Source organism: Lepidochelys kempii, chromosome 6 (genome assembly GCF_965140285.1).
Source record: "Lepidochelys kempii isolate rLepKem1 chromosome 6, rLepKem1.hap1, whole genome shotgun sequence".
In the NCBI taxonomy this organism is placed as follows: domain Eukaryota; kingdom Metazoa; phylum Chordata; order Testudines; family Cheloniidae; genus Lepidochelys; species Lepidochelys kempii.
In genome coordinates this window covers 24922477-24949374 of record NC_136385.1, presented here as the reverse complement: position 1 = coordinate 24949374, position 26898 = coordinate 24922477, and the positions used below count along the sequence as shown (strand labels likewise).

The 26898-nt window shown below is 43.3% G+C and overlaps 1 protein-coding gene across 8 annotated transcripts in view; it reads left to right on the top strand.

Annotated features, from left to right (window-relative positions):
* CHID1 (chitinase domain containing 1) overlaps positions 1 to 26898 on the top strand; it is a 330760-nt gene that overhangs the window by 32826 nt on the left and 271036 nt on the right. For 7 of the 8 annotated variants that reach the window (XR_012159318.2, XR_012159319.2, XM_073347177.2 and 4 more), the window contains exon 8: positions 16533 to 16625. The exons of the other annotated variant lie outside the window; for it this stretch is intronic. Coding sequence is in view for 5 of the 7 variants with exons in the window: in XM_073347177.2 (XP_073203278.1) it covers positions 16533 to 16625 (93 nt within the window). In the remaining 2 variants the exon portion in view is untranslated. The remainder of the gene's footprint in view (positions 1 to 16532; positions 16626 to 26898) is intronic. 8 annotated transcript variants of the gene reach the window in all.

Here is a 26898-nt window from a genome sequence, read left to right as displayed (position 1 = left end):
AATTTATAAGGGGGGGTCGCACTCAGAGGCTTGCTATGTGAAAGGGGTCACCAGTAAAAAAGCTTGAGAACCAATGTCCTAAGCCGTCAGATGGCAAGACAACAAGGAGATCTGGCTTCCTTATGTGATTTGTTCTTTTACACTCTAGTCTGAATCTGCTTATGTTGTAAAAGTAAATTAGCCTGCTGACTTTAAGCACCACTCCCTGTTGGCTATATTAGCCAACATCTGACCAGCAGGAATTGTGCAGGTGTGTCCAAACAAATTACCCGACAACAGGATCTGCTGAAGTTATGTAAAATTCTGCTTTTTGAAAAGGGATCAGGGTTGCGGAGCTGTAACAAAGAACACAACAGTTCTAAACCTAAATACACGAACGCTTGAATACTAATGTGATAAATGACAAAACTGGCTTTTCAGATTGATCCTTCCAGTGAACTTGTGGTATGTCAGCTGTAAGGAGGAAGTTGTTTGGCTATGGAAATGTCTTAAATTTCCTAATATTCTATCATAGGATTATGGAGAAAAGCTCATAGACCATTCAGTACTGCTCCCAATGCTGGATTAGTCCATACATTACACTTTGTAGTATTTTGGTCAATTCCAAATTAAAATCCCTTAAGTGATACAGCTTGTTGGTTGTTTGGGTATGCTATTCTACAACCTAATAGACTTTGCTGTCAGAAATTTTCTTTTTCTCAATTCCATCTTTCCATCCCATTACTCCTAGTTATACTCCCCATGGCACAACAAACTCTGTTTCTTTTGCTTCTACCATTCAAATATCTGTAGACTTCCCAGCTCTCCTATTCAACCGCCTAGTATTCATTTAGCATTTGTAATAGTTCTTTCAGAATAGATCATAAAAATATGGTGGGAAATGCAACCAGTAAGAGTTGTAGACATAACTAGTTACCCTATTTAGCAAAGATTCTTATAGTTTTTTTGCTGTAGCTTTTTTTTGCTTGTAGCTTTTTGCCGTACAGTAACTCCTCACTTAACGTTGTAGTTATGTTCCTGAAAAATGTTACTTTAAACGAAATGATGATAAGCGACTTCAATTTCCCCATAAGAATTAATGTAAATAGGGACACACACAGTATACATTTTAAACAATTTAATATAGTACACAGTAATGATGATTGTGAAGCTTGGTTGAGGTGGTGTAGTCAAAGGGTGGAAGAGGGTGGGATATTTCCCAGGGAATGCCTTACTGCTAAATGATGAACTAGCATTAGGCTGAGCCCTCAAGGGTTTGTATAGAATCAAAGAATCTCAGGGTTGGAAGGGACCTCAGTAGATCATCTAGTCCAACTCCCTGCTCAAAGCAGGACCAATCCCCAATTTTTGCCCCAGATCTCTAAATGGCCCCCTCAAGGATTGAACTCACAACCCTGGGTTTAGCAGACCAATGCTCAAACCACTGAGCTAGGGTTAACACATTGTTAATGTAGCCTCACCTCTACAAGACAGCAGGAATGGAGGGAGGGGAGACAGCATGGCAGAGAGAGACAGAGACACACAGCGTGTGTGTGTGTGGGTGTGTGAGTGAGAGAGAGACAGACACACACACGCACGCATTGCCTCTTTAAGTACGCTGAACCCACTTTAAGTACATTGCTCTTTTTAAGTAGATCAACAAGTTGAGACAGCAGCTGCTGCCAGCAAGCTCCCTCTATCCTGAGCCCTGTCCTGTTGTCCACCCTGCTCTGTGGAGATGACCTGATCATAGAATCATAGAATATCAGGGTTGGAAGGGACCCCAGAAGGTCATCTAGTCCAACCCCCTGCTCAAAGCAGGACCAATCCCCAATTAAATCATCCTAGCCAGGGCTTTGTCAAGCCTGACCTTAAAAACTTCTAAGGAAGGAGATTCCACCACCTCCCTAGGTAACCCATTCCAGTGCTTCACCACCCTCCTAGTGAAACAGTTTTTCCTAATATCCAACCTAAACCTCCCCCACTGCAACTTGAGACCATTACTCCTTGTCCTGTCCTCTTCTACCACTGAGAATAGTCTAGAACCATCCTCTTTGGAACCACCTCTCAGGTAGTTGAAAGCAGCTATCAAATCCCCCCTCATTCTTCTATTCTGCAGACTAAACAATCCCAGTTCCCTCAGTCTCTCCTCATAAGTCATGTGTTCCAGACCCCTAATCATTTTTGTTGCCCTTTGCTGGACTCTCTCCAATTTATCCACATCCTTCTTGTAGTGTGCGGCCCAAAACTGGACACAGTACTCCAGATGAGGCCTCACCAATGTCGAATAGAGGGGAACGATCACGTCCCTCGATCTGCTGGCAATGCCCCTACTTATACATCCCAAAATGCCATTGGCCTTCTTGGCAACAAAGGCACACTGTTGACTCGTATCCAGCTTCTCGTCCACTGTCACCCCTAGGTCCTTTTCCGCAGAACTGGTGCCTAGCCATTTGGTCCCTAGTCTGTAGCGGTGCATTGGATTCTTCCGTCCTAAGTGCAGGACCCTGCACTTATGCTTCTTGAACCTCATCAGATTTCTTTTGGCCCAATCCTCCAATTTGTCTAGGTCCCTCTGTATCCTGTCCCTACCCTCCAGCATACCACTCCTCCTAGTTTGGTATCATCCGCAAATTTGCTGAGAGTGGAATCCACACCATCCTCCAGATTATTTATGAAGATGTTGAACAAAACCGGCCCCAGGACCGACTCTTGGGGCACTCCACTTGATACCAGCTGCCATCTAGACATGGAGCCATTGATCACTACCCATTGAGCCCGACAATCTAGCCAACTTTCTACCCACCTTATAGTGCATTCATCCAGCCCATACTTCTTTAACTTGCTGACAAGAATACTGTGGGAGACTGTGTCAAAAGCTTTGCTAAAGTCAAGAAACAATACATCCACTGCTTTCCCTTCATCCACAGAACCAGTAATCTCATCATAGAAGGCAATTAGATTAGTCAGGCATGACCTTCCCTTGGTGAATCCATGCTGATTGTTCCTGATCACTTTCCTCTCGTGTAAGTGCTTCAGGATAGATTCCTTGAGGACCTGATCCATGATTTTTCCGGGGACTGAGGTGAGGCTGACTGGCCTGTAGTTCCCAGGATCCTCCTCCTTCCATTTTTTAAAGATTGGCACTACATTAGCCTTTTTCCAGTCGTCTGGGACTTCCCCCCGATCTCCATGAGTTTTCAAAGATAATGGCCAATGGCTCTGCAATCACAGCCGCCAAATCCTTGAGCACTCTCAGATGCAACGCGTCCAGCCCATGGACTTGTGCACGTCGAGCTTTTCTAAATAGTCCCTATCCACTTCTTTGTCAACAGAGGGCTGGCTACCTACTCCCCATGCTGTGCTGCCCAGCACAGCAGTCTGGGAGCTGACCTTGTTCGCGAAGACAGAGGCAAAAAAAAGCATTGAGTACATTAGCTTTTTCTGCATCCTCTGTCACTAGGTTGCCTCCCTCATTCAGTAAGGGGCCCACACTTTCCTTGGCTTTCTTCTCGTTGCCAACATACCTGAAGAAACCCTTCTTGTTACTCTTAACATCTCTTGCTAGCTGCAGCTCCAGGTGCGATTTGGCCCTCCTGATTTCATTCCTATATGCCTGAGCAACATTTTATACTCTTCCCTGGTCATTTGTCCAATCTTCCATTTCTTGTAAGCTTCTTTATTTATGTTTAAGATCAGCAAGGATTTCACTGTTAAGCCAAGCTGGTTGCCTGCCATATTTACTATTCTTTCGACACATCAGGATGGTTTGTCCCTGTAACCTCAATGGCGATGGGGTAAAGGAGTGGGGGGCAGGAACAGGGTGAGAGGTACACCCTGACATTAGCCCGCTGCCCCTGCACAGCAAGCAGGAGGCTCTGGGGAGCAGCTCCAAGGCAGAGGGCAGGAGCAGCACATGGCAGTGTGGGGAGGGACTGCTGAGCTGTCTGGCAATTGATAGCCTGCTGGGTGCCTGCCACACAGGGAGCTGATAGTGGGGTTGCCGGTCTACCCTGGTTCTAAGCCCCCACCAGCTAGCTCCAACAGGCTGCTCTTTCTGCAAGCAGTGGACAAAGCAGGCGGCTGCCAAACAATGTTATAAGGGAGCATTGCACAACTTTAAATGAGCATGTTCCCTAATTGATCAGCAACAAAACAATGTTAACCAGGACTACTTGATACTGTATGTATTTTAACTCCAATCCTAAAGCTCATTAAAGTTCTAATAGCTCTCATGACTTGTACACTGGTACCTTACTAAAATTACTTAGTATGACAAAGTCAGGCTGGATGGCTGCAAGAGGGTGGTGGAATTGGGTATGTTAGTCTTAGGATGATAAAGGCTCTTTTCCCTACAAGCTGAGAAGGGGGATACCTCAGGTCAATTAGGGACACCTGAGTCCAATTAGGTGCCTGAGGGCTGTCTGAGACCTTTTAAAACCCCTCCTCTGGTGAGAGAGGGAGGAGAGGAGACAAACTGCTGCTGGGCTAGTGGAGTTAGAGTAACTGAGTCTCATCCCAGCTGATTGGCACAATTAGAACAAGCAGATGGACAGAGGGAAAAGGAAACAGAAGAAATAAGGGTCAGGAGCAATTGGTTGGAATTCCATTTATGGGGGCAGATTCAGCTTCGCTCTCTACCCCTTTCTCCTCCTCCTCCACTTGCCTGTCCTCCTAGACAACAGCTCTGAGTCCTGGACCCTCTTGAGGCTCTTTAGAACACAAGAGCGGAAGCAGGGAGATAGGCTTCACTAGGGTGAGAGGCTGCTCTCCTCCCCATAGGGTAAAAAACCAAAAATGAGTGCCTGTTTAGGGGAAAGACTGATACCGTGGGGCCAACAACAGGTCATCCCCCCTCAGCAAGGGGGCAGGGAAAGGTATCCCCTCTTGTTTTGTGTTTTGTAAACTGATTTATTTTTGTATGGTGGAGGAGCACTCCTTGGGCCTGCCCCGAGTCCTACCTTGAAAATAGTGATAAGCAAACATGGGGTGGGGGGGGGAACAAACACTGCCCAGAGTGGGGCTGGTTTACCCCAGGTCCCTCCACTTGCCAAAAGGGAGAGTGCTAAGTCTGGCGAGATAGAGGCGGTGCCTTGCCACATTAGACACTCCAGTGCAAGATATACAGTAAATCTGGCCATAGTTCACTAGGGGTAAGGAACCTAGTAAGCAAAGGATTTAGCATGCAAAACTACTCATAATTAGGACAATGATTTCAACACAAAATTGGCCCACATTTCAGCCAAGCTGGATTAGTTGGTACAAACCATGTCTTCCAGTAAGGTTTTTATTTGAGCAAATATCCCAGAGAGACGCATTTTCTTGATAAGTAATCCTGAATTTTTCTGGGACTAGTACAACTGTTTTTGAGACACAAACTTTTTATTTGTCTATGTGGTGGCACTCTAAGGATAAAATGTATAATAGCCTTGAGTAAGTGTCCCTATGGCCTTAGCTGCTTTCAGGATTTGCCGCTAACTGTGCATATCAGAGGGGATAGTAATGATAGTGCTGCATCTCTTGTCTTCCTGTTTTTTTGTGAAGGGATCCTAGAACTCTTCAGTGATCCAGTGTATGTGGCATGTCTAGTTTCAGGAATTTAGGGATATGTTTCTCTGTAGCTAGAATTCCAAGGTTAAGGATATTTGACAACTGACTTAATTCAAGTTCTTCAGTTTTCTCTCCAGCAAATAATTGCTACCTAAAACAGCAGCATGGTCCAGTAGGTAGAACTCTGAAGTAAGCATCTGAAACATTCAGCTCAGCCACTGATCTTGTGACCATTGGCAAGTTCTTTCATCTCTTTGTGCCTCTGTTTTCCCTTTGATTGTATCAGTATAGATAGTAAGACGGTCCCTATCCAAAGAGCTTATATTGTGTGTGTGTGTGTGTTCATATGCCTAAAACAATGGGGCTTCTCGGCACTACCATAATACAAATAAATAATTTTGCAAGCTTAAATGCTTGATGTTTGCTTTGCTTAGAATCAATGTCTGCATGGCTTATTGTCATGGTTACGGGGTGAACTGGGCTTTGGACCTCTTTAGTTCCTCTCAAGTGTACCCCATAGGTGACCAGCCTGCTTTCTCCACCTCACTCTGGGTCCAAACAGGCACTCCCACCCCCTTTTCCCAGCTGTGTTAATGGGATCGACCCAACTGCTTTTGTTGGGTGTGTGTGAGCCCTGTTGCTCCAAGGACCTATGATTAGCGATAGTGGTTAAAGTGCCAAAAAACCAGCATCTTCAAAAAACAAAACATTTATTTATTTATTTTATTCATTCATTTATCCAAAGGTACAAAGCATGCAGAGAAAAGAATAAAAATGATAAAGGTCTCTAATTGCATATTTCCCCTTATGTACACCTTAATCTGTCCTTACAAGCATTTACAAGTTCCTCTGAGCCCAGCTGAGCCCCATCTCTGACTAGGAGAAACAGGCAGTCCTCCTTGCAGCATGGTGTGTGTGTCCTTGCCAGACTATCAGCTCTCACTGAGAGTCCCTGGCAGCCTTTCTTAGCTTACCTGAACCCCATCCGTTTTCTAGGCCTGAGGACCTGTAATGGCTTAGTGTTCCCTTTGATCTCTCTTTTCTCAGCCTTGGCAAAAGGGCTATGTCACCAGCATTGAGACCGAGGAGTTGCCTTTTCATGGCTGTAAATCTAGCTGTTGTGTCTCTGTGTGTTGGGATGCATCTTAGCTAGGCCATTGTACTTCCTTTCCTTCTTGGTTCCCCTAAGACTCCTTTTTTACTGTAACTCCATTGCAAATAACTCACCATAAACACAGATGTATGCACCATACTAATAAAAAAAGACATTTCCCAGTTCATCACGCCTTACTCATTTCTGTAAACTCTTGAATCTAGGGATGTCACTTTAAACTAAAGCAAACCAAACACCACCACCTTGTCATCAGTAAGAGTGCAAGAAGTGTGGAGTTCTGATGAGTCCAAAAATAGCTATTTATAAAAAGCTTGGAGTCTCCTTGCTCTTCTGAAAAGCTGGTTGAGGAGAAAGAAGGTTGCTGGTGCACTAGTTTGGCCACACCAAGGCTTGAAATTCTGACTGCTCAAGTTCCCCTTAAATCATGTTTTCTGTTTATCTCTTATAAAATGGACTGAACATGGTCATCTTTAATTTATTTTGGAGAGCAAAAAGTTAATGTAAATATTCCAATGTTGGCTCAAGCTGTGGCTATTTGCTCAGAGGTCCTGCCCCTGTTTAGCCTATTATAATCTTAAATCAGTTCCTTCAACTCTCAGTGACTTTTACTCTTTGCCTGTGCATCCCAAGACTATATTGGTTTTTAGTACACTTTGAACCTTTTTTTATCTGAAAAACTTGAAGCGAATTGCCTTTAAAGGGGCCACTTCTATTTTCCTATAGAAAAGAAAGCACTGTTCTAACTGAAACAGTTAAGTTAAATAAAATCAGATTAAAAAGGTAAATTGTGAAGTAAACGTTGTACAGATCTGCATTTGTCCATTTGGTGTGCAAACTGCCTCAATTCAAGGGTACAAGTTTTACCTGCAAGACCCAGTGTTTCCACAAATGACCATATGATGTAATACAACATTCTTTCCACAGCATGCCCACCTGCTACTTACTTGTGAACTAAGGATTTTCTTTTCCTTCAGTCATCCTGTGCTCTTTATGCAAACTAGCCTCTTGCAGCACTCACTTGGTGCCTATTTACATGCTTGTGCTGAGAACCGCTAGAAGCAATTAAAAATGGGGGGGGGGAGGGATCTTGCTAATCTCCTATTCTTTTCAGACTCCTACACAGCAAGTAAACTCCTGTTTCTGTTAATGAGTGGTTATTTTTACTCTGCGTTTAGTCTTTCTGCAGAACTCTACAGTACAATGGACAGATCTTTGGTCTAATACTAGATTCTTTTTCTTCATGTGAGGTAGGGAATGTGGAGGAAAACCTAGTTCTCTGAAACGGTAACTGTTTCCATCAAGAGTGACTCCTAATTGCAGTCTTTCTTTATATCACTCAACAATAGTAATAACAATAGTGACAGGCTTGAGGAATAAAATGCCACAAGCTTCTCATCCTGTAGCATTTAGCTTGAGAAATGTAACAAGGTAAAGATTATTAAGAGGGCAGAGTGGCACTCTTTTCTGTGTCTCTATTCAGGCAGTTGCTTGCAGTGTCACTGGACAGATTCTTTCACTAATCTGTTAACCTAAAAATTCACTACTTTTTTATTCTGTTCTTTTCCCCAAAGGTCCTGAATTAGTTTGTTGTAGAGGCCTGAATATACCACTCAGTGTCAAACTAGACTTGGAGATTCCACCATGTGTAGTTTATTCCTCTCATTCAGGCAGGCATTTGCTGATAGATGGCATCACCAGCACACGGATGTTGCCTGGAAAAGATGCTTTTCTTATAATGTGCTGCAGGAGCTTGGCTTCCTTCAGGCATCTTATTAATTGTTGGTGGGAGTAAAGCAACAAAAACCTGTGCTGGCAGTTCCATCCTTCAGGTTAATCCTTGGAAGAATAATTATTAATCAAAGATTTGCCATAATGCACTCCAGTTTCCTGGTATTAACTAGGGAATGAAGTGGCATGAAAGGACCATTTCTTCTTTAAGTAGACAGCTTTATTCTGTCCAATTTCCCAGACAGGTCATTAATTTCAGGGAGTACAGACTTACCAACCTTATAGAAAGGCTAAAGTTAGAAACTTGCTGAGTTTCAAAGGGTCACATAAGTATAGAGGAGGACGTAACAGGCTTCTGATAACATGCCCCATGGTAGACTTCAAATATGCTGAAGTGAAAATACTGTGCATTAAGACCAACTGTGTATTCTAAGGTCCGTGTCCTTATGAACTAAAGTAATAAAGAAAAATCTCAGATGCCAAAGTGTGTGGACAGATACTTAAATTTTATAGGGGGCAAATGGAGAGTTTCAAACTGTGGATATTTAGAAAATAGACCTTCATTATACCAGGGATAATGGAAGCCTTGGAAGAGTAGGGAAATGGTAGGTAGATTCTTAAAACTCCCAATGCTTTAGAGGCATCTCTGAAGTTAAATTTGACAATGGTGAAATAGATCATAAATATTTAATAAAGTCTTTGCATAAAGACAGATTCTGTTCCCACCACACTGTACCTCATTATAACTTTTAAAATGGGAGACACCAGTTTTTCTTTCAAAATTGTCAGTGGTAATATGGGAAAATACTGTTTTAAGACACTGAAGAGCACTATTGGGATACAGTAAAGTTTTAATTTATAGCATGCTGTAAATGGACTTTTACTGTTTGGGGAAGATGAGAGAGTGCACACTTGATTTAAATAATCTATCTTGGTTGACAAATGGGAGTGTGCCTAAATGAAGTCTTTAAGCGTTCATCATTAATCCTGTCTTCTTCAGTATAAATCTCTCATGGGCTAGAGAGATGGCTTGACAGGTTAGTGGGACAGTTTGTAAACCCTGTTTTTTGCACATGAAGCTGCAACTCTTTTGCTGTTACTTTCCTCCCCGACTCGCCATAAGTCATTTTGATCTGTGCAGTGAGGCTCTAACAAGCCCAGTTGCTTGGGGCCCCGAGATGATCTGACATTTTGAGGAAATCTGCAGTGGCATTACTCAGCTTTTTTATATAGATAGGCCAAATGTTTAGGGGATCAATGGTCAGGTAAAACTTTGAACATGAAGACGCTAATAATAATTTTTAATCAAGATTTTCTAAAAGATGCTTTAGAAATTATTTTGGGGATTTGCTATGCCCTGTGCTCTACAGGAGGTCAAACTAGATGATCACAGTTGTTCCATTTTGGCCTTAGAATTAATGAATCTATGAAAAACTAACATGACTTTAAAAATCCATTTCTTCTGCTCTGCAATGGCAAATAAAAATGCTTTAATCATAATCACCTGGTTATTGCAAGTTGTCACTCCAGGACAGGGTTAAGATTGTTTAGGTGCCTTAACTACCTTTCTTAACATATTTGGAATTGTTTTAGTGTAACCTTAATTCTGAATTTCTAGGGCTTGTAATTCTCCCTAAATAAAGTATTACAACTTCTCTGAAATGTTGGCCCTTATATTACTGCTACAAACTGGCAGGCTGTGACTCCATCTTAATGGTGGGGGGAGAGGAGGAACCTTGATCGATGGTATTTTGCCAGCACTTGTAATTTAAGTTGATAACTCAGGGTTCTGGTTAGTGTTCCAGATGCTGACTACCAAATAACAGCAGTGATTTAGACCACTTTTTTCCATGTATTGGGCCAGGAGGCTGCGACATTCCCTCATAGATCCAGACCTAAGTATGTTGCTTTGTGCCTTCCACATTTGAAGACTGGATTTTACTGCAAGGCACTCTACAGGGGGTTACACCCAGTGATGAGCTGCCAAAATCTTAACAACCGGTTCCCTCCCCACCCACGAGGAGGTCGTGGCCCACCCCCACTCCCCGGGGACTCCTGCCCCATCCAACCCCCTGGCGTTCCTTGACGCCCATCCCCCTGGACCCCTGCCCCATCCAACCCCCTCCCCTGTCCCCTGACTGCCCCCAGAACTGGGCAGGAGGGTCTCGTGGGCTACCGTAGTGGGTGCCCACCCCACCCCTAAGAGCCAGAGGGACCTGCTGGGGGCGCGAGTTGAGGACTCCTGGCAGTGCTTACCTGGGGCAGCTCCCAGGAAGCATCCAGCAGGTCCCTCTGGCTCCTAGGGGCAGGGGAGCGTAGCTGGGGGGGAGCAGGGGGAGCAGCTGCTCCCCTCACTGATCACATCAAAAGTGGAACCTTAGGCGCTGACTCTGTGGGTGCTCTGGGGCTGGAGCACCCACAGGGAAAATTTGGTGGGTGCAGAGCACCCACTGGCAGCTCCCCGTCCCGCGCCCAGCCCCAGCTCACCTCTGCCTCCTCCCCTGAACACGCCACTCCACTCTACTTTGCCACCCGCCTCTCCCCCCCGCCCTGTCTTCCCACGAGTCAGCTGTTTGCGTGGGAAGCCTGGGAGGGCGGAGGGAGGTGGAGGTGAGCTGGGGTGGGAAGCGGTTCCCCTGAGCGCCTCCCGCCCCAGATTACCTGCTGCGGCGCGGGTAGCCCTCCTTGCATCCCCCCAACACCAACTCCCCTCCGCTCTGCCTCTGCCTCCCTGGTCCTGAGCACGAAGCCACTGCCTGCTTCTCAGCCTTCCCAGGCTTCCTGCACGAACAGCTGATTCGTGGGAAGCCAGGAGCGGGGGGGGGACGGGACGGAGAAGCAGAGCAGGGCGGTGCATTCGGAGCGGAGGTGAGCTGGGGCCGGAGGCAGGGAGGGGCGGGTAGCTGCCGGTGGGTGCTCTGCACCCATCAAATTTTCCCCGTGGGTGCTCCAGCCCGGGAGCACCCATGGAGTCGGCACCGAAGGCGCCACTTTTGGCCTGTAGTTAAATTTAGAAGTCCTCATAAATATAAAGGGAAGGGTAAACACCTTTAAATCCCTGCTGGCCAGAGGAAAAACCCTTTCACCTGTAAAGGGTTAAGAAGTTAAGATAACCTCGCTGGCACCTGACCCAAATGACCAATGAAGAGACAAGATACTTTCAAAGGTGGAGGGGGTGGAAACAAAGGGTTCTCTTGGTCTGTGTGTTGTTTTTGCCGGTACCAGAGCAGGAATGCAGGTCAGAACTCCTGTAAAAAGTCAGTAAGCAATCTAGTTAGAGATGTGTTAGATTCTGTTTTGTTTAAATGGCTGATAAAATAAGTTGTGCTGAACGGAATGTATATTCCTGATTTTGTGTCTTTTTGTAACTTAAGGTTTAGCCTAAAGGGATTCTCTGTTTTGAATCTGATTACCCTATAAGGTATTTACCATCCTGATTTTACAGAGGTGATTCTTTTACTTTAATTAAAATTCTTCTTTTAAGAACCTGATTGCTTTTTCATTTGTTCTTAAGATCCAAGGATTTGGGTCTGTGTTCACCTATGCAAATTGGTGAGGATTTTTATCAAACCTTCCCAAGGAAAGGGGGTGTAGGGTTTGAGGGGATTTTGGAGGGAAAGACGTTTCCAAGCAGGCTCTTTCCCTGTTATATTTGTTAGACGCTTAGTGGTGGCAGCAATAAAGTCCAGGGACAAAAGGTAAAATAGTTTGTACCTTGGGGAAGTTTTAACCTAAGCTGGTAAAAATGAGCTTAGGGGGTTTTGCATGCAGGTCCCCACATCTGTACCCTAGAGTTCAGAGACGGGAAGAAACTTTGACAGAAGCCCTTTTAGAACCGGTTCTAAAAGGGCTTCTAAATTTAACAACCGGTTCTAGTGAACCGGTGTGAACCTGGTCCAGCTCACCACTGGTTACACCTCTACATCCATTTGGAAGTGGAAATTAAAAGCACATAACTCCAGGATTTAGGTGACGGACAAGGCGCTGATTTTTCACAATAAAACAGTAAATGATCTGGGACTTGATTACCTGATGGATCAACTCTTCCGCGTACCACACTGCACCAGTTATTAGGTGTCCGTGAGCTGCAGCCCCTCTGAGAACTGCCGGCAAGGTGTCCTACGTGGGAACCCTTTCGCTTTTGTATTCACTTGCATCATCCCCCATCTCCCCTACTCCACCAGTATATTTGGTTCAAAACTGGCCAGATTTAACCTCTCCGCTATGCTGCAAAGTCCAGTTGTCTTAACAGGTATTTGGGGGAGATGAGGCAGGTACGGGGGATTGAGATGTTTTGGTTGGTAGGAATATAAAAGGCAGGAGCTTCTGACTTTTGTGTGTGAAGATGTGGCGGTAATGTCACTCTTGGAAAGGGTGGCTACAGCTTGGAGTAGGGATTCTCTTATGCTGTATTTAAATCAATGACTTGTTTTGACAAGATAGTGGTGCTCAAAATGTGGAATACATACACTGAGGGATGGGAAAGGCAGTTCTTACTCTTCCAGAATGAGAATGGAGATGGTAAATATGGCAAATGAAGAAAACTGACACTCATGATTACTTGCAATCTAGTAAAAAGAAAAGGAGGCCTTCTGGCACTCTGCTCAAATGAATTTGTTAGTCTCTAAGGTGCCACAAGGCCTCCTTTTCTTTTTGCGGATACAGACTAACACGGCTGCTACTCTGAAACCTTGCAATCTAGTGTTTCCCTCTGGATGGGAGCGGGAGTATATGTAAGATAGTGACAAGTGGAATGGTTCAGTGGTATTTCAGTGCAATGTTTTGCCCAGAGGCAACCAGGTCTCAAGTAAACTCCAGAGGAGTGGGGATGCTGCAGAAGCAGTGTGCTAGGCTCTTGGGAGTAAAGTAGGAATGTCCTGTTTGCCACTCCAGAGGCAGTTTTAGCCATGCTGTCTGAAAAAGTGCTGAGATTTTCTTCCTGCATATAACTGTGCAACAGTAGCCAATCTACCCCCAAGTGAAAATCTTAACTATAGAGAGGATGATTGACTTAAAAAAACAAACCAAAAACAAAAAAACATGTGGGTGGGGGAGGGAGGAGTGGATTCCTCCCCTCCCATCATGCAGCTGGAGCAGATTACTCTACACAAAATTAGTCTTTCTGGGACTTCAGTTCTAATGTAACCTAGTAAGTGGAATGAAGTTTAGGATTGCCGTTGCTAAATGACCTGCCTCCCACTCGTGTACCTTCAAATCGTAGGAATCTTTTTCTTGTTCAACGTAAGCGAAATAAGTAAACAGGCACCATCAAAGTGCCTCTTGTATCAGCGTAATTTAGGTTTGATTCCGGCAATAACCATTTGGCACCACAATTTCTAGAAGTCTGTGTTCTTAGATAGTATTATGGTTGAGGAATTTTCTTTTTCCTCTGACTTGTTCACTGTAGGTTTGCGGTGTAACTATAGAGACTTTAAATTCCCTATTCAGCTCATCTGCCTGCTTCCACCTTGCCTATTGCTAATAGGGAAGTTGACTTTGTTTTGATGAATCCGAAGACTTAAGGAACACACACAGAGGGACAGTATTTAATTTGTGAAGTGAAAGTAATAAAGGACTCTGCTTGAGCTGCTAAAAGTCATTTAACTTAATTTCTACATCTTATCTCTATGTAGTTTACTGATAAATCATCCACTTCACCTAACAGTGAGAAAATTACAGCATAACTTCAGTATTAGAAGATTCTTTGACACTGCCTGTATAGCTGATTGATCCTTGCACTCAGTGTTCCATGGGAGAACTGAAGAATAAAACAAATGTATCTGCAAAACAACAGTTCTGCTTCTATACGTGATAGCAGCTTTCTAAAAGAGGATCTTTTAAGGGTATGTCTAAACTAGAAACTTAAGTCGACCTATATTAGGTTGATTTACAGCCACTGCAGTAATTACTGCAGTGGTGCTTGTCTACACTACCCTCCTTGGGTCAGTGGTTTGCATCCTCACCAGGAGTGCTTCACACTGCCTCTTTTAGGTTAGTGGGGGAGCTGAGAGCCCAGGCTCAGCTCCGATGGCAGCTGACCTACAGGCTCCCGGGCTCCTGGTGGGCTGCCACCCCTCTGCTCATCATTTGCTGCTGGGAGCTGTGGAGGGGAGCCATCTGGGGCTTCTCAGCGCCCCGTTCCACAAGGAGCTGGACTACCAACGTTCCAAGCGTCACCTTAACTATACTGATGTGAGTCTTATGTCTCTCGTGGAGGTGGAGTTGTTATGTCAGTGTAGTGGGACACTTATGTTGGTGGGAGCAAGGCTGTAGTGTAGACACTGATTTTATTAGGTCAACGTAAGCTGCCTTACGTCAACCTAACTGTGTAGTGGAGACCAGGCCTAAGAGTTTACCTGTTTCTTTAACTTTATTTTCCACCTCACACTCCTAGTGATTCATTTATAAGAAATGGCTGTTGTGGAAACCTTTAAATTGTGCCACAATAGAGGGTGATAATTTCAGGTACGGCAGGGTCAGTGACCTCTTTTGAAACAAAAATCTGCTTTTTGTGCATACAGAGTGACTTTTTTAAAAAAAGTACAGAAAATATATAGGTAGAAAGGTTTCTAAAAACATCCACGTTTTCTTGAGGCCTCAAAACGCTTTGAAGATTGCATGGCTTGCTGAAGGCATCTTCACATATTCCACTAACCTTAAATTCACCAGTACAATGACCATCTGAATCTGTTCAATGGCTGTCTGTTCCAGAACAGCATTCAGTTTTATTGCTTGGCTTAACTCTCTTCTTACTGAACATGAACTGAAGGGATAACCCCTTCTGATGAAAAAAGAAAAGGAGTACTTGTGGCACCTTAGAGACTAACCAATTTATTTGAGCATAAGCTTTCATGGGCTAGAACCCACTTCATCAGATGCATGGAGTGGAAAATACAGTAGCAGGTATATATATACACAGTACATGAAAAGATGGGAGTTGCCTTACCAAGTCGGGGGGTCAGTCTAATGAGACAATTCAATTAACAGTAGAATACCAAGGGAGGAAAAATCACTTTTGTAGTGGTAATGAGGGTGGCCCATTTCAAACAGTTGACAAGAAGGTGTGAGTAACAGTAGGGAGAAATTAGTATGGTAAAATTAGTTTTTGTAATGACCCATTCACTCCCAGTCTTTATTCAGGCCTAATTTGATGGTGTCCAGCTTGCAAATTAATTCCAGTTCTGCAATTTCATGTTGGAGTGTGTTTCTGAAGTTTTTTTGTTGAAGAATTGCCACTTTTAAGTCTGTTATTGAGTGACCAGGGAGGTTGAAGTGTTCTCCGACTGGTTTTTGGTCATCATAACCCTTGATGTCCATCCCCTCCACTTTGGCTTCCCAGACACCTACCTCACTCCCCTGTAGAGTGTCCAAAATGCTGCTGGTGACTCCCTCATCCCCCTCACCACATCCCGCCCACCAGGACCCCTTCACTGGCTTCCCTTCTCTGCTCTCGGCCCTGCCTGCTCCCTCTCTTGCTCTCCTCACTCCATCTATGCTGCATTCCCACCACCAAGGTCCTCCCTTGGTATTCTACTGTTAATTGAATTGTCTCATTAGACTGACCCCCCGACTTGGTAAGGCAACTCCCATCTTTTCATGTACTGTGTATATATATACCTGCTACTGTATTTTCCACTCCATGCATCTGATGAAGTGGGTTCTAGCCCATGAAAGCTTATGCTCAAATAAATTGGTTAGTCTCTAAGGTGCCACAAGTCCTCCTTTTCTTTTTGCGAATACAGACTAACACGGCTGTTACTCTGAAACCCTTCTGATGAGAATATAGTTGATACACATACGCACACCAATGTCTTTGTGTTTCAGGAGCTGCCCCAGGGGAAAATTCCAAAATGTACATTTCAGCTGAGAATTTACATGTGAAAATGGAAAAATTAAAATTACAACTAAAAATGGCAAAATTTTAGCTCCACTATAACCGACTATAAGTATAGGAGTACCTCCAGCAGTGTTGTACACTTAATGATGCTGAAAAGGGGCATGCCTTGACAAATCTGCCTAGAATGTTTCACTTGCTACAAATCTTCGAGATAGGGTGTACTACCTGTTACATGTCTTTACCTCGAGTTTTACTTTAAAATGACTCATGCAGATACCCTGCCACATCTATTGCCTGTCGCCTAACAATGTGTGTGTATTACAGGGAGCTGATTCATTTGCTCACTCACCTCTCGGAAGCTCTCCATGAAGCCCAATTTAAGCTAATACTGGTCATCCCACCTGCTGTCACACCGGGGTGAGTACTGCATTGATGGGGGAGATTCCTAATGAGAAATTCTACTTTGTTCTCTCATCAACAATAAATTGAACAGCTTTCTCAAAACTAAGTGTGGCTTGCAGGAGCAGGAACTTACTTTAGTACGATGCCTGTGATCACATGGTTTTGCACATCGCGCTCTGTGTATTCTGAGACACTAAGCTCACTCACATTTTTTTTTCTCAAAATAGCTTGGATTAAGGTCTCACACGGTGCATCAGCCCAAAATATCAGGGCAGAACTGCCTGGAAAAACAAAGCAGACACATTTGTGAAACTTTGTGACTCATCACCAAGAGTGGGATAGTATGTGAGAGTCTTTAAGGCTTCTGACACACTTTCAAAATGTCATAAATGGTGTTTAAGAGGCGGGGCTAGGGGAAGGTATGAAATCTATGGTAACTGAGCTTTATTTTGCTTTGACTTTCACGTGCGTGTGAAATGCATCTAGTACCTAGCAATAGATACAGCATGGTCTTGCTATATATACAGTCAGGCAAAGTAAGGACTTGGCCTTAATGGCACTAATAGCTGAGAGACAGAAAGTTGACTTGAAAAGATCACACAATACAAGTTCACCAGTTTTACAGGAACTTCTGATTCAGCTGCAGTAAAAAATTGTCGGTTTCTATCTTTCAATAAATATTATAGGGAGGATCTTTACTTCCTAAAATGTTACTCATTCAAAAGTGGAAGCCAGTCACCATGGTGTAAACCAGAATGTAAATTTCAACAGATCTGGAAGGAAATTGGTCTCCCTTTCTTATTTTCGTGAACCTCAAACCCTCTTAAACCAGTGTCCACAAAAGCTGTAATCTTTAAGTACTGCGCGCGTGTGCGCGCGCACACACACACACACACACACACACAGTGAGAGCAAGAGCGTGCATGCTGGAGACCGTTGGGCCAGCCAGACTGACCACGGTTGATGGTATCACACCAGGTATTGTGAAGTGAAGTTCCCAGATCTGGCTCAATCCTTGTGAATCTCTGGGGTGGTGCCGGGTAGGGTCAGGGTATGCATACCCTTTGCATGGCAGTGAAGAGTATGAGAGCATTGTGTGCTGGGGTGGTTTTGTCTAGCTGACGACTTGGCCAAAAAGCATGTAATGCCACTTTTGACTATAACGAATGATAGAAGGAAGGTCAGATCTCTGCGAGACTGACATTTTGCACAGAGTCAAAGCACTTTATGCTCAGGTTTTGGCACTGACAGTGTATATGAAATGCCACTAACCGTTCCAAGTCTGCATGTACTGTTTCTATCTGTCCCTATGGGCAGCCAATATAACAGCAATATTTATGTATCTCATATGATTAATTTTGACTGCTAGGCATTCTGGATTTTAGATATACTTAGTCATTAATTATTTATCTGAATGTAAATGACTAAAACTGATGAAAGTTGGGTACTAGGTGGTTCTTGGCATTGGTAATAAGATTGAGCCTTTATACCACACAGTCACCAGCTCAAATTGAGACCTAACTCCTTATGTACGCTCCAAAATTCCACTTGCATACTGCCGCCAACATAGGTATTTTGGTAGAGTGCATTCACGTTTGGCAGCCTCTGCCAGTGCAGTGTGTCCTCACAGCATCAGGTGGTAATGGCAAAAGATGTTTATCACTCTGGATAGACAGCTGTTTCTCTCTCTTCTCTCTACCCCCCCCCCCCGGTCTGTTGCACTACCTTGTGGATGTTTTTTGCTGAGTATTTTGGGGCTGCTGCCATTGATACCATCACTTCTCTAGGGAATTACAGGAACTTGGGGACAAATTTCTACAAATCACTCTGTTCCCTCCTATAATCTACTGTGTTTTGTGCTGTTTTTCCATCTCACTGCCAAAAACATGGATGCCACACAAATCACCGGAGAAGCTGACCAGGTGCTGCTGGAGGGATGAGGTGGACAGGCCATCTGTTGCTTTTGAGTAGCTTGAGACCACGCTAATTACTAAGGCCACTGCAAGTTCTGTGCTGGTAAGGGAAGCTTTAAGACACATCTTGCAGTACCCAGACAGTAATTTAGCTGGTTTATCAATTTATTTTTTGGGTGGGGGGTTCCACATCTCTATATTGTAAGACACAGGAAATCTGGGTTTTTATTAGGTACCGCTTACAAGAAAGTAAGTGCAAGGTACTGTCCACACTCAACTGCATGACTGAGAGGTTGCAGTTGGTGTAGCCTAATCAGTTCTCATTATTGTCCACTGGAGCTAAATGAAAGGATAATGCTGTTTGGGGGGACTGGAGTTTTGAGGAGAGGGGTGTTTGGCCTGAGCTAGAGTTGGTGCTGAGCGCAGTAGGTTCTGAGCTCAGCAATGCCTAGGGATGTCAATTAATCGCAGCTAATTCAAAAAAATTAATCACACTTTTAATCAAACTGTTAAACAATAGAATACCAGTTGAAATTTTACAAATGTGGGCCCCAGTATCTCATGCTCTTGCCAGGTGGTTCTCCGTGCTGTGTAGTAGCTGCTGTGGAGTTGATCTTCGGGTGCTTTGATCCATAATATGCTCTAGCAGCCGAGTCTGTTTCAACAGCTGCAGTGTGTCTTGGTGCATCTCTTTGTCTGTATTTATCCCCTCCAGCATATGCTTCCTCCATTCACCAGTCTTACTTGCTCCAGACTCAGCACTTTGCACCAATTTGGAGACTGTCTTCCCTGTCAGTTTCCTTTTCCTTCTTATCATGCTTAGGCTGTCAGCTGGTGTAAAAAGGACATAGTTTTAAGTATACTGCCATTGAGGTCACTGATAAAGAGAGAGAGAGAGTGTTAGGTGTGGGGTGGGGAGGTAGGACAGAAGATAAGTACTTCAGCTCTGTACTTCTTCCCTTGGGCTGTTTAAAATAAACAAACAGGTTCACAATCGCTACTCCTTCTTTAATTTTTAACAGTACACTTTCAGGTGTAGTAAAGACTGCGACACTTACTACAGGCAGTCATGAGCCATGAGGATGTATTAATCATGAGGGCAGAGACGGGAACTGCTTTAGAGTTCTGGCTGTCACCTGGAGTCATGCTTCTGAGCTCTTCTCAGCAATGATACCTGAAGAGGTCCTTACAGAGTGTTGTGGGAAGATTACCTATTGTGGTGGGAGAAACAAAGGCAGCTCTGCCTAAAAATGTCCTAGCAAAAGTTAAATGCTAATTGCTGGAAAAATTCCGTGATGAGCCAGTGGACTGAAAAGTTTCATATGCTAAAGTAAACCAGCTTCTTCAACAGCAGCACAAGTGCCCTGTGACTGCTGGCTAGTGAAGTTAGCCTGTCCAAGCCAAAACCTGAGCTGATCACACATTTTCACCTTCTTTGGGGTTTTTAAAATGTAACCCGGGTCTGTAAATGTACACACTTGGACGTGCTTAGTAACTGCTTTCTCTGAAAGATCTGTAAGTTGTATGTAGACTTTCACTTTGAAATCCGTGGAAGTGCTCTGTTTTTGTGTCCATTAAATGTGGCTTTCTGTGGGTTTTAAGCAAGCATTTTCTGTAAAAGTATGTATTTGGTAATGCTTTTTGGCTGTTTTTACAGTCTTTTTGACTGCATATTGCATAGTACAGCCACTTCATGCTTTTAAAATAAGGCAGCTAGTTGAAGACAGACTTCCTTTGGCCCCACGCACAATTGGTCACCGTTTTGATGGGGGGAAAGGTGTAGCAAAGTGTATTTGGGGGACCTAGAAAAGATAAACAAAATGGCCTGCATTTATGGGGAGTCCTATTAAATTGCACCTACCGGAGTCCACTTCCTCACTGATTAGCTCTGCGGGTCCAGCTCGGACTTGAAGAGATCTTGGCTATCCCAGCACAATCTGTATCCCCGTTCTCAGTGATCTCCTGGGTTGCCAGTTCCAGAGGGTCTTCCCCTGGAGTCTTCGGGGTGTCCAAAGTCTCAAGGTGTTGGTGAGATCCCCACTCAGTATGCCATCAAGCTGGTCATCATAGGGGCAGGTCTTGCAGGCTCTGCTCCTTTGACTTAGGATAAACCTGCTGCAACCCCTCCTCCTTTTCCTATTATTGATCCTCATCTCTGCTGTACCCCATGATCTCCATGGAGTTTTGCGGTGTCAGCGTGCCCATCTTTATTCTGGTGGGAATGCTGCAGTTGTTGCTGCACACCTTCCTCTCCCCACAACCTGAGGAAATCTAGGACTTCATTCCTGGGTCATGCAGCAGCAGGTGGGTGAGCTGGAGTCATGCTTGTAGAAATGGCAGAAAATAGGCATTTCCAGGGCTGGGGATTTTAAACAGGAGGAAGACTTCCAGTCACAGTGACTAGAGTCCTGCGTGGATACAAAATGTGTATCTGCACCTGATTTGCAAACATGGACTGTGGATAGCTGCATTCACAGATCTAAAGCGGATATCTGCAGATTTGCACGGCTTTAACTAGGCAGCAGAGTTCAAAAGCTCAACCAGAGCAATCATTGCTTGTTGCTAGAGGACTGCTTACATCAGTACAGGTACTTCTGCTTCCATGCAGGCATTGTGCTTGTAGAACTATACTGACAGAGGGCTTATATTGCTCACCGAACTGGTTTAACTTGAGCGTCATAAGTGGTTGAGGGTTTCGTTGGCAGGACTCAATTTTAAGTATGGAAGCATACAATAAAGTGCTGACGCAAGGAAGGTTTTTCTGGTAAAACTTTATAGTGTAGATCAGGCCCCTATAACTGAACATCACTTCTGGCAGTGACTGCATGAAATGAAGTGGTCTGAACGTAACTTCTAGTGAGACAAATTGCTGTGTCTCTTCTGGATAATTCTTAGTGCTGACATGTCACACAACAGCGCAGGAAACTATAAAAACTTCTTCAAGAATATATGCTAAGAAGACAGGTCCTGATGATTTTATCTCTGATTCTGCCATATACTTCCTTTATTATATTAGGCAAATCCTACCTTTTGTCAGCCTGCCTTTTTGCACCTGTAAAATGGGAATAGTATGTCCTTACCTCAGAGGGGTGTTGAAACATAATGTTAAAAATGTTTTCAGTTCCAGCAGTTCTGGTTAAATGAAGAGCAACAACAGGAAAGGTCTTCACTTTTGTCTGCAGCTTTCTTCTGATCTTTCATACGAAGAAGTTCACTACTGTTCCTGTGAGCCAAATTTCATCCCATTTGGTAGTTCATTTTTTAAGGCAGTTTTCTACTGTGGCTAATTGTTGTCTGTTACAGATTAAGCATTTTCATTTGCTCTAACATTTTTGTAGCATTTTTCTGCAATGGATTATCAATCATTTCTCTACAAAAATGCTTTTCATTAGGCTAATGCATGCTTGTAAAGATCTTAAGTAATTGCTGCCAACTATGGATTATAGTAAAATGCTTTCACTCCTTTGTGTCGTAAACAGAGTAGAGAATCATTAAAGCAATAAGATTCCTATTCCCTTTTAGTAGTTATCTGAACTGGGTCCAGTACCACACTCTGGATGGACACACCAGTATGTTGTGATTGGATCCAACCACTAAATCTCATGTGTTTTAAGCCCCTGGGTATAAACAGTGACTGATCATTGTTCCTTGGTCTGGGTCTCTGGCATGCTCCCATTGCAGACCCAGTGTCTGACATTGTTCTTGGGCAGTGAAACTGCCCTCCTGTGCAGGGCAGTGTGGCCGGGTGGCAGGAGTCACTAGGGGCTGCCCTCCCTTGCAGGGCAGTGTGGTCAGGCAGCCAGGCAAAGGGAGTGGGCTGCCACCGAGGAGTGGATTGGCAGCTTGGGCAGGGTGATCCAGGGCCTCACTATTCCACTGGGTGCCAGCCCAGGGCCCTGTCAGTTGCAAGAGTATTCACTACTGGGATCCATCCAAACAGGGGATCCAGCAGGGATCCATCCAAAACATGCTGACCTGGTTCATGATTCCATTGCCAGACCAATGTCTAGTTCCCTTGGGCCACTTTCTACCTTGCCTATCTTCTCCATAGTCGGCAGGTTCTCTACTTCTCCAGGGTAGCTGACCAGCAAAGTTCCTGGAGACGCCTTTCCCTTGGAGGCTTCTGTGGGCAGTCTTGGTGTGCCTGGCCTCTGTGGTCTGGGGCACCGATAGCTCCTGGGTGCAGGAGCTTGCAGCGCACATCCTCTCTCCTCAGCTGTCAGCCCAGACTGAGCTGGATTGCTCCCTTTTATACTGGTTTCAGAGTAGCAGGCATGTTAGTCTGTATCTGCAAAAAGAAAAGGAGTACTTGTGGCACCTTAGAGACTAACAAATTTGTTAGTCTCTAAGGTGCCACAAGTACTCCTTTTCTTTTTGCCCTTTTATACTGTGGCTCCAGTAGGAGCCTACCCAGCAGGGGCAATGGGGCATGGCTTCCTCAGCCCACAGTATGGGGTTAACCCCTTCCTGTCCAGTGCGGGACATGTATACCCCATCACACCTATCCATAGGAAGTTACTTAAATCCTTCTCCAACTAGTGGTGGTTCATGCCTAGAAGAATGAGGGTTCCTATCTCTTTAACAAGCTAAAATATATCCTGTGGCTGTACATATAAAATGTCTGTAATAAGCTGGCTTGCCTATGGGCTGGAGAGCCTGGTGCTAAGCCAGCTCTGGTTACAAGGTGAGTACCACCTGAGAGGAATCAAGTTATTAATATAAAAGGCAACAGGAAGCTGTGTGGGGGAGAGAGTAGCTGAGACAGCCATAGGCTGGAGGCCTGGCAGGATGCTCAGGAGACTCTGTGGAGCTGGGGCTGGTGGAAGGAGTAGCTCTGAGAAGCAAGTTTGGATCCTGCAGAGCCCTAGCCAGATAACTCCTGTGAGCAGGAGTTAAAGAAGGGAAGATGAACTAAAAAACTGTTTTGGACTTTTGAGTTTGTTATTTGACTCTGTTGCCAGCCTGATGTGAACTGGTGGAATTAAAGGATTGAGCTTGGTAGGTCACTGGAGACTGGGTGAGTTCTTAAAGGGAAATAGAGGCAGGACAGCCACAGAGGCAACCCTAGCCATGAGGGGGCCCTTGGTGGGCAGTAAAGGCCACCGTACTACTTTAAACGCCTTTTGAATCCTATGATGTTCTTGGTCTCAATGACACCTCGTGGCAGTGAGTTATTCCTTAAGCTAATTATGCATTGTGTAAAGTGTTTCCTTCTATCAGTTTGAAGTTTGATTTACCTTTTAAATTTGATTGTCAGATGTTAAAGGATCCCAACATTGATATAATTGTTTTATTTGGAACTGTAATATGGTCAAATAACTTAGATGACTAACAGCTTCTACACAGGTCAGGAATATGCTTTAGTTTCGCCGAAGCGTCTCAAACTCTGACCTCTTTTCTGTCGAAGAAAACTGCTTGTTTTGGAATTGGTGTATTTTCTGCAGCTCGCACAGTATGAATCTGTTGTCTTATTTTTCTTGGACTGAAAGTTGGATTTGCAGGATACAATATTCATTAATTGTAGAAGACCTTTTGAGACCAAGATAGCTTTGCCCTTTGAACATGAGAGCCAACCATTTAACTTGTTTAGTTCTTCTCTAACTATAAACATGCAAAAGAGTCTCACTTCTCGAGCAACTGAAAAATAACTATTAGTTGGTATCTTCCAATGCCCTAAGACTTGCTGTAGAACATCTAGAATAACAGCACTCTGCACTAAAAGTGCAAGAGAAGGTTTGTCATCCACTGTCATAAATACTTAAACTTTTTAAAAATGTATTTTATACAAAAAAGGAAAAAAAAATCTCCTTTTTAAAAATTATCCGAGGGAGCAAAACAAAGGAGCATGAAGATACATCAGAAATACCAGAATGCAGAGAATTTTTTTAGCAAAGAAATAACAAATGGGATTCCCCTTCTCTGTAGATATCACCATGTGCAACTACTTGCCAGGCAAATGATATGTCTTGTTACTTTGTAGAGATGAATATGAGTATCTCTACTATGTAGGCAGCATAGCCAAGTAGCATATTCATTGGGGTAACATGAAAAAATATGTAAAGTGGGTAAAAGTTTATTTTGCCATATAAGGCACCTGGGTTCTATTTCTGGATTTTCCAGAAGTGAATTTGAGGACTTTGATAGACAGCAAAGATAGGGCTTCCTGGAGTCTATTCTTGGCCCTGAGAGAAGAGAGCCATCTGGTGGCTGAAGCAGTGGATACTGACAGGATAGCCAATATGTTTGCTAATCCAAAACCAATGTGGCTAAGAGGATGGGACTGGGTCTGATGTTTTAGAGTTGGGAATAGAACCCTGAAGTAACTGTATACAACTTTTTTATCCACAAAATATGGGGAACAATAACTACCTATCCAAGTGATAATTAAAATGCTGATAAATTGAAAAGTCAACTGCTTGACCACACTTTGTTTCATTAAGAAATGTATTTGAGATGCAATAACATCAGTCGGGTTTATTGCACAATGTTAATAATAGTATAGTACAAGAAGATAGGCTCAGTATAATTCCAGTTTCCAGGAAGTGCATCTTGTGCAGTGCATCATCCAGGTTAAATTCACCTTACAAAGAAGGTGTGTTCCCAAAGTTACACTCCCAAAGCTATGCTGTTAATACCCATCCTGTTTACAAATAAAAAGGTATTGTGTGAATGCATCATCTGAAACAAGATTTAACCAATCGGCTTTCTACTTTGTTTTTCTGGTACCATGGCATACCCCTTATCTCTTTGTTCTGAACAAAGTCATTCCAGGTACCAATGGACATGAAGACACCTCCTGGGTTTGTACCAGGTAGAACAATTATATATCTTGTCCTTTTCCTTTGAGTCATTCCAGTACTGGCCTGTGAGAGTAACTCTCTCCCTGTTTGAGTGGTAGCCATGTTAGTCTGTATCAGCAAAAAGTACTCCTCGTTCTCTCTACCTGTTGCTATGGTAAAATATGCATGTGCCCTGTTCCTGACAGTTTTCCTATTTATATAAGCCAAAGCTTACATTTGGTAAGGCAAAGTGTTTCGGGATACTTGACATAGGTGAACAGAATTGTGGGGAGAGTATATTACGTTCAGTTAACGTGAACTCCCAATACTTATAGTAATACTATGTCTAACATATATGTGTTAGTTAACAGAAATAAAGGTAGTGAAATACTTATATTTTCTGAAATACACAACATTTTTTCAGAGGTATGTAAAGTAATCTAAAAGGATTGCGGATCACTCTATATAATCTGCATTTTGTATCTGGTCTCATTTTTCTCCACTTTGCTCCCCTGCGATTTATTCAGAAAATGCACTTGCTTACAATAACAGCCGTTAAACTCAGATGCTGTTAGATCAGTGCTGTTATTTAAATAACCAATTTGTCTTCACATTACTACATGTCTTGCTGCTGTATTAACTAAAAAAATAAATTTTACTTAGGACATTTTGACTTCTTGCTGAAATGGAGTAAGCAGCTTAAAATGCATCCATAAGGTTTTATAGCACAAATAATGGAAATGCCCTAAAATGTGCACAAAGTCCAAATGTACTTTAAATCTTAAAGGATGTTTTGGATGGAATGACTTCCATAGGCAGAGTCCTTAAACTCTGTTCCTGCCTTATTTTAATTCCATATACTGGAAATTCTTGCCAATTTAAATTTACAGGGTAACTGGGTTTCTATTAAAAACTGCTTTTCATTGGCATATTCAATATCTCATATTTTCAAATTCATTGTGTCTTGAAAATCAGTTTGGGTTCTAACCTCCTATAAATGTGCTTTAGTGGATCTTATGCACTTTGTTAGCATCACTGTAGACTGTTAATCAAAAATATAGCAAAAGTCATAGAAATAAATACCATAAAAATCAAATAACAGTTTAGAGCTCAGTAGCTACTAAAAGAGTGATAAACAGACACAGAGATGTTTCTCAAATACGCCTCTCTTGAATTTGGGCCCCTGGAGCTGAAACATTGTTCCTCTTGTGTTCTATCCTGATTAAATTTTAAAGGGAGACCATACTTAAATGTAAGTAGTTTATTTAAGGTTTTGCTATTATACTCCTTTTTGTATTCATTAAGATCAAAGCAGTCTAGCAGCAAATGCGATCTTCAAAGAAACACTTTTAAGAGCTAAAAATACTGGATGGTTTAGGAAAAAATCCAGTCTAGAAAATGCAAAGAATTGATCCAATAAAAATATATTACTATATGAGATCCAGTGTATGATATGGAAAGGCACCAAATTTGATCCCCTTTTTAACCTCCTACATTAAACTTTGTGAAGAACTCAAACTAGACAAGGGTAGAATAGTAGCTGAAGCCTACTTTAAACTGTCCTTTGAAACCTCTGCTTTTTGCTTTGCTCACCAT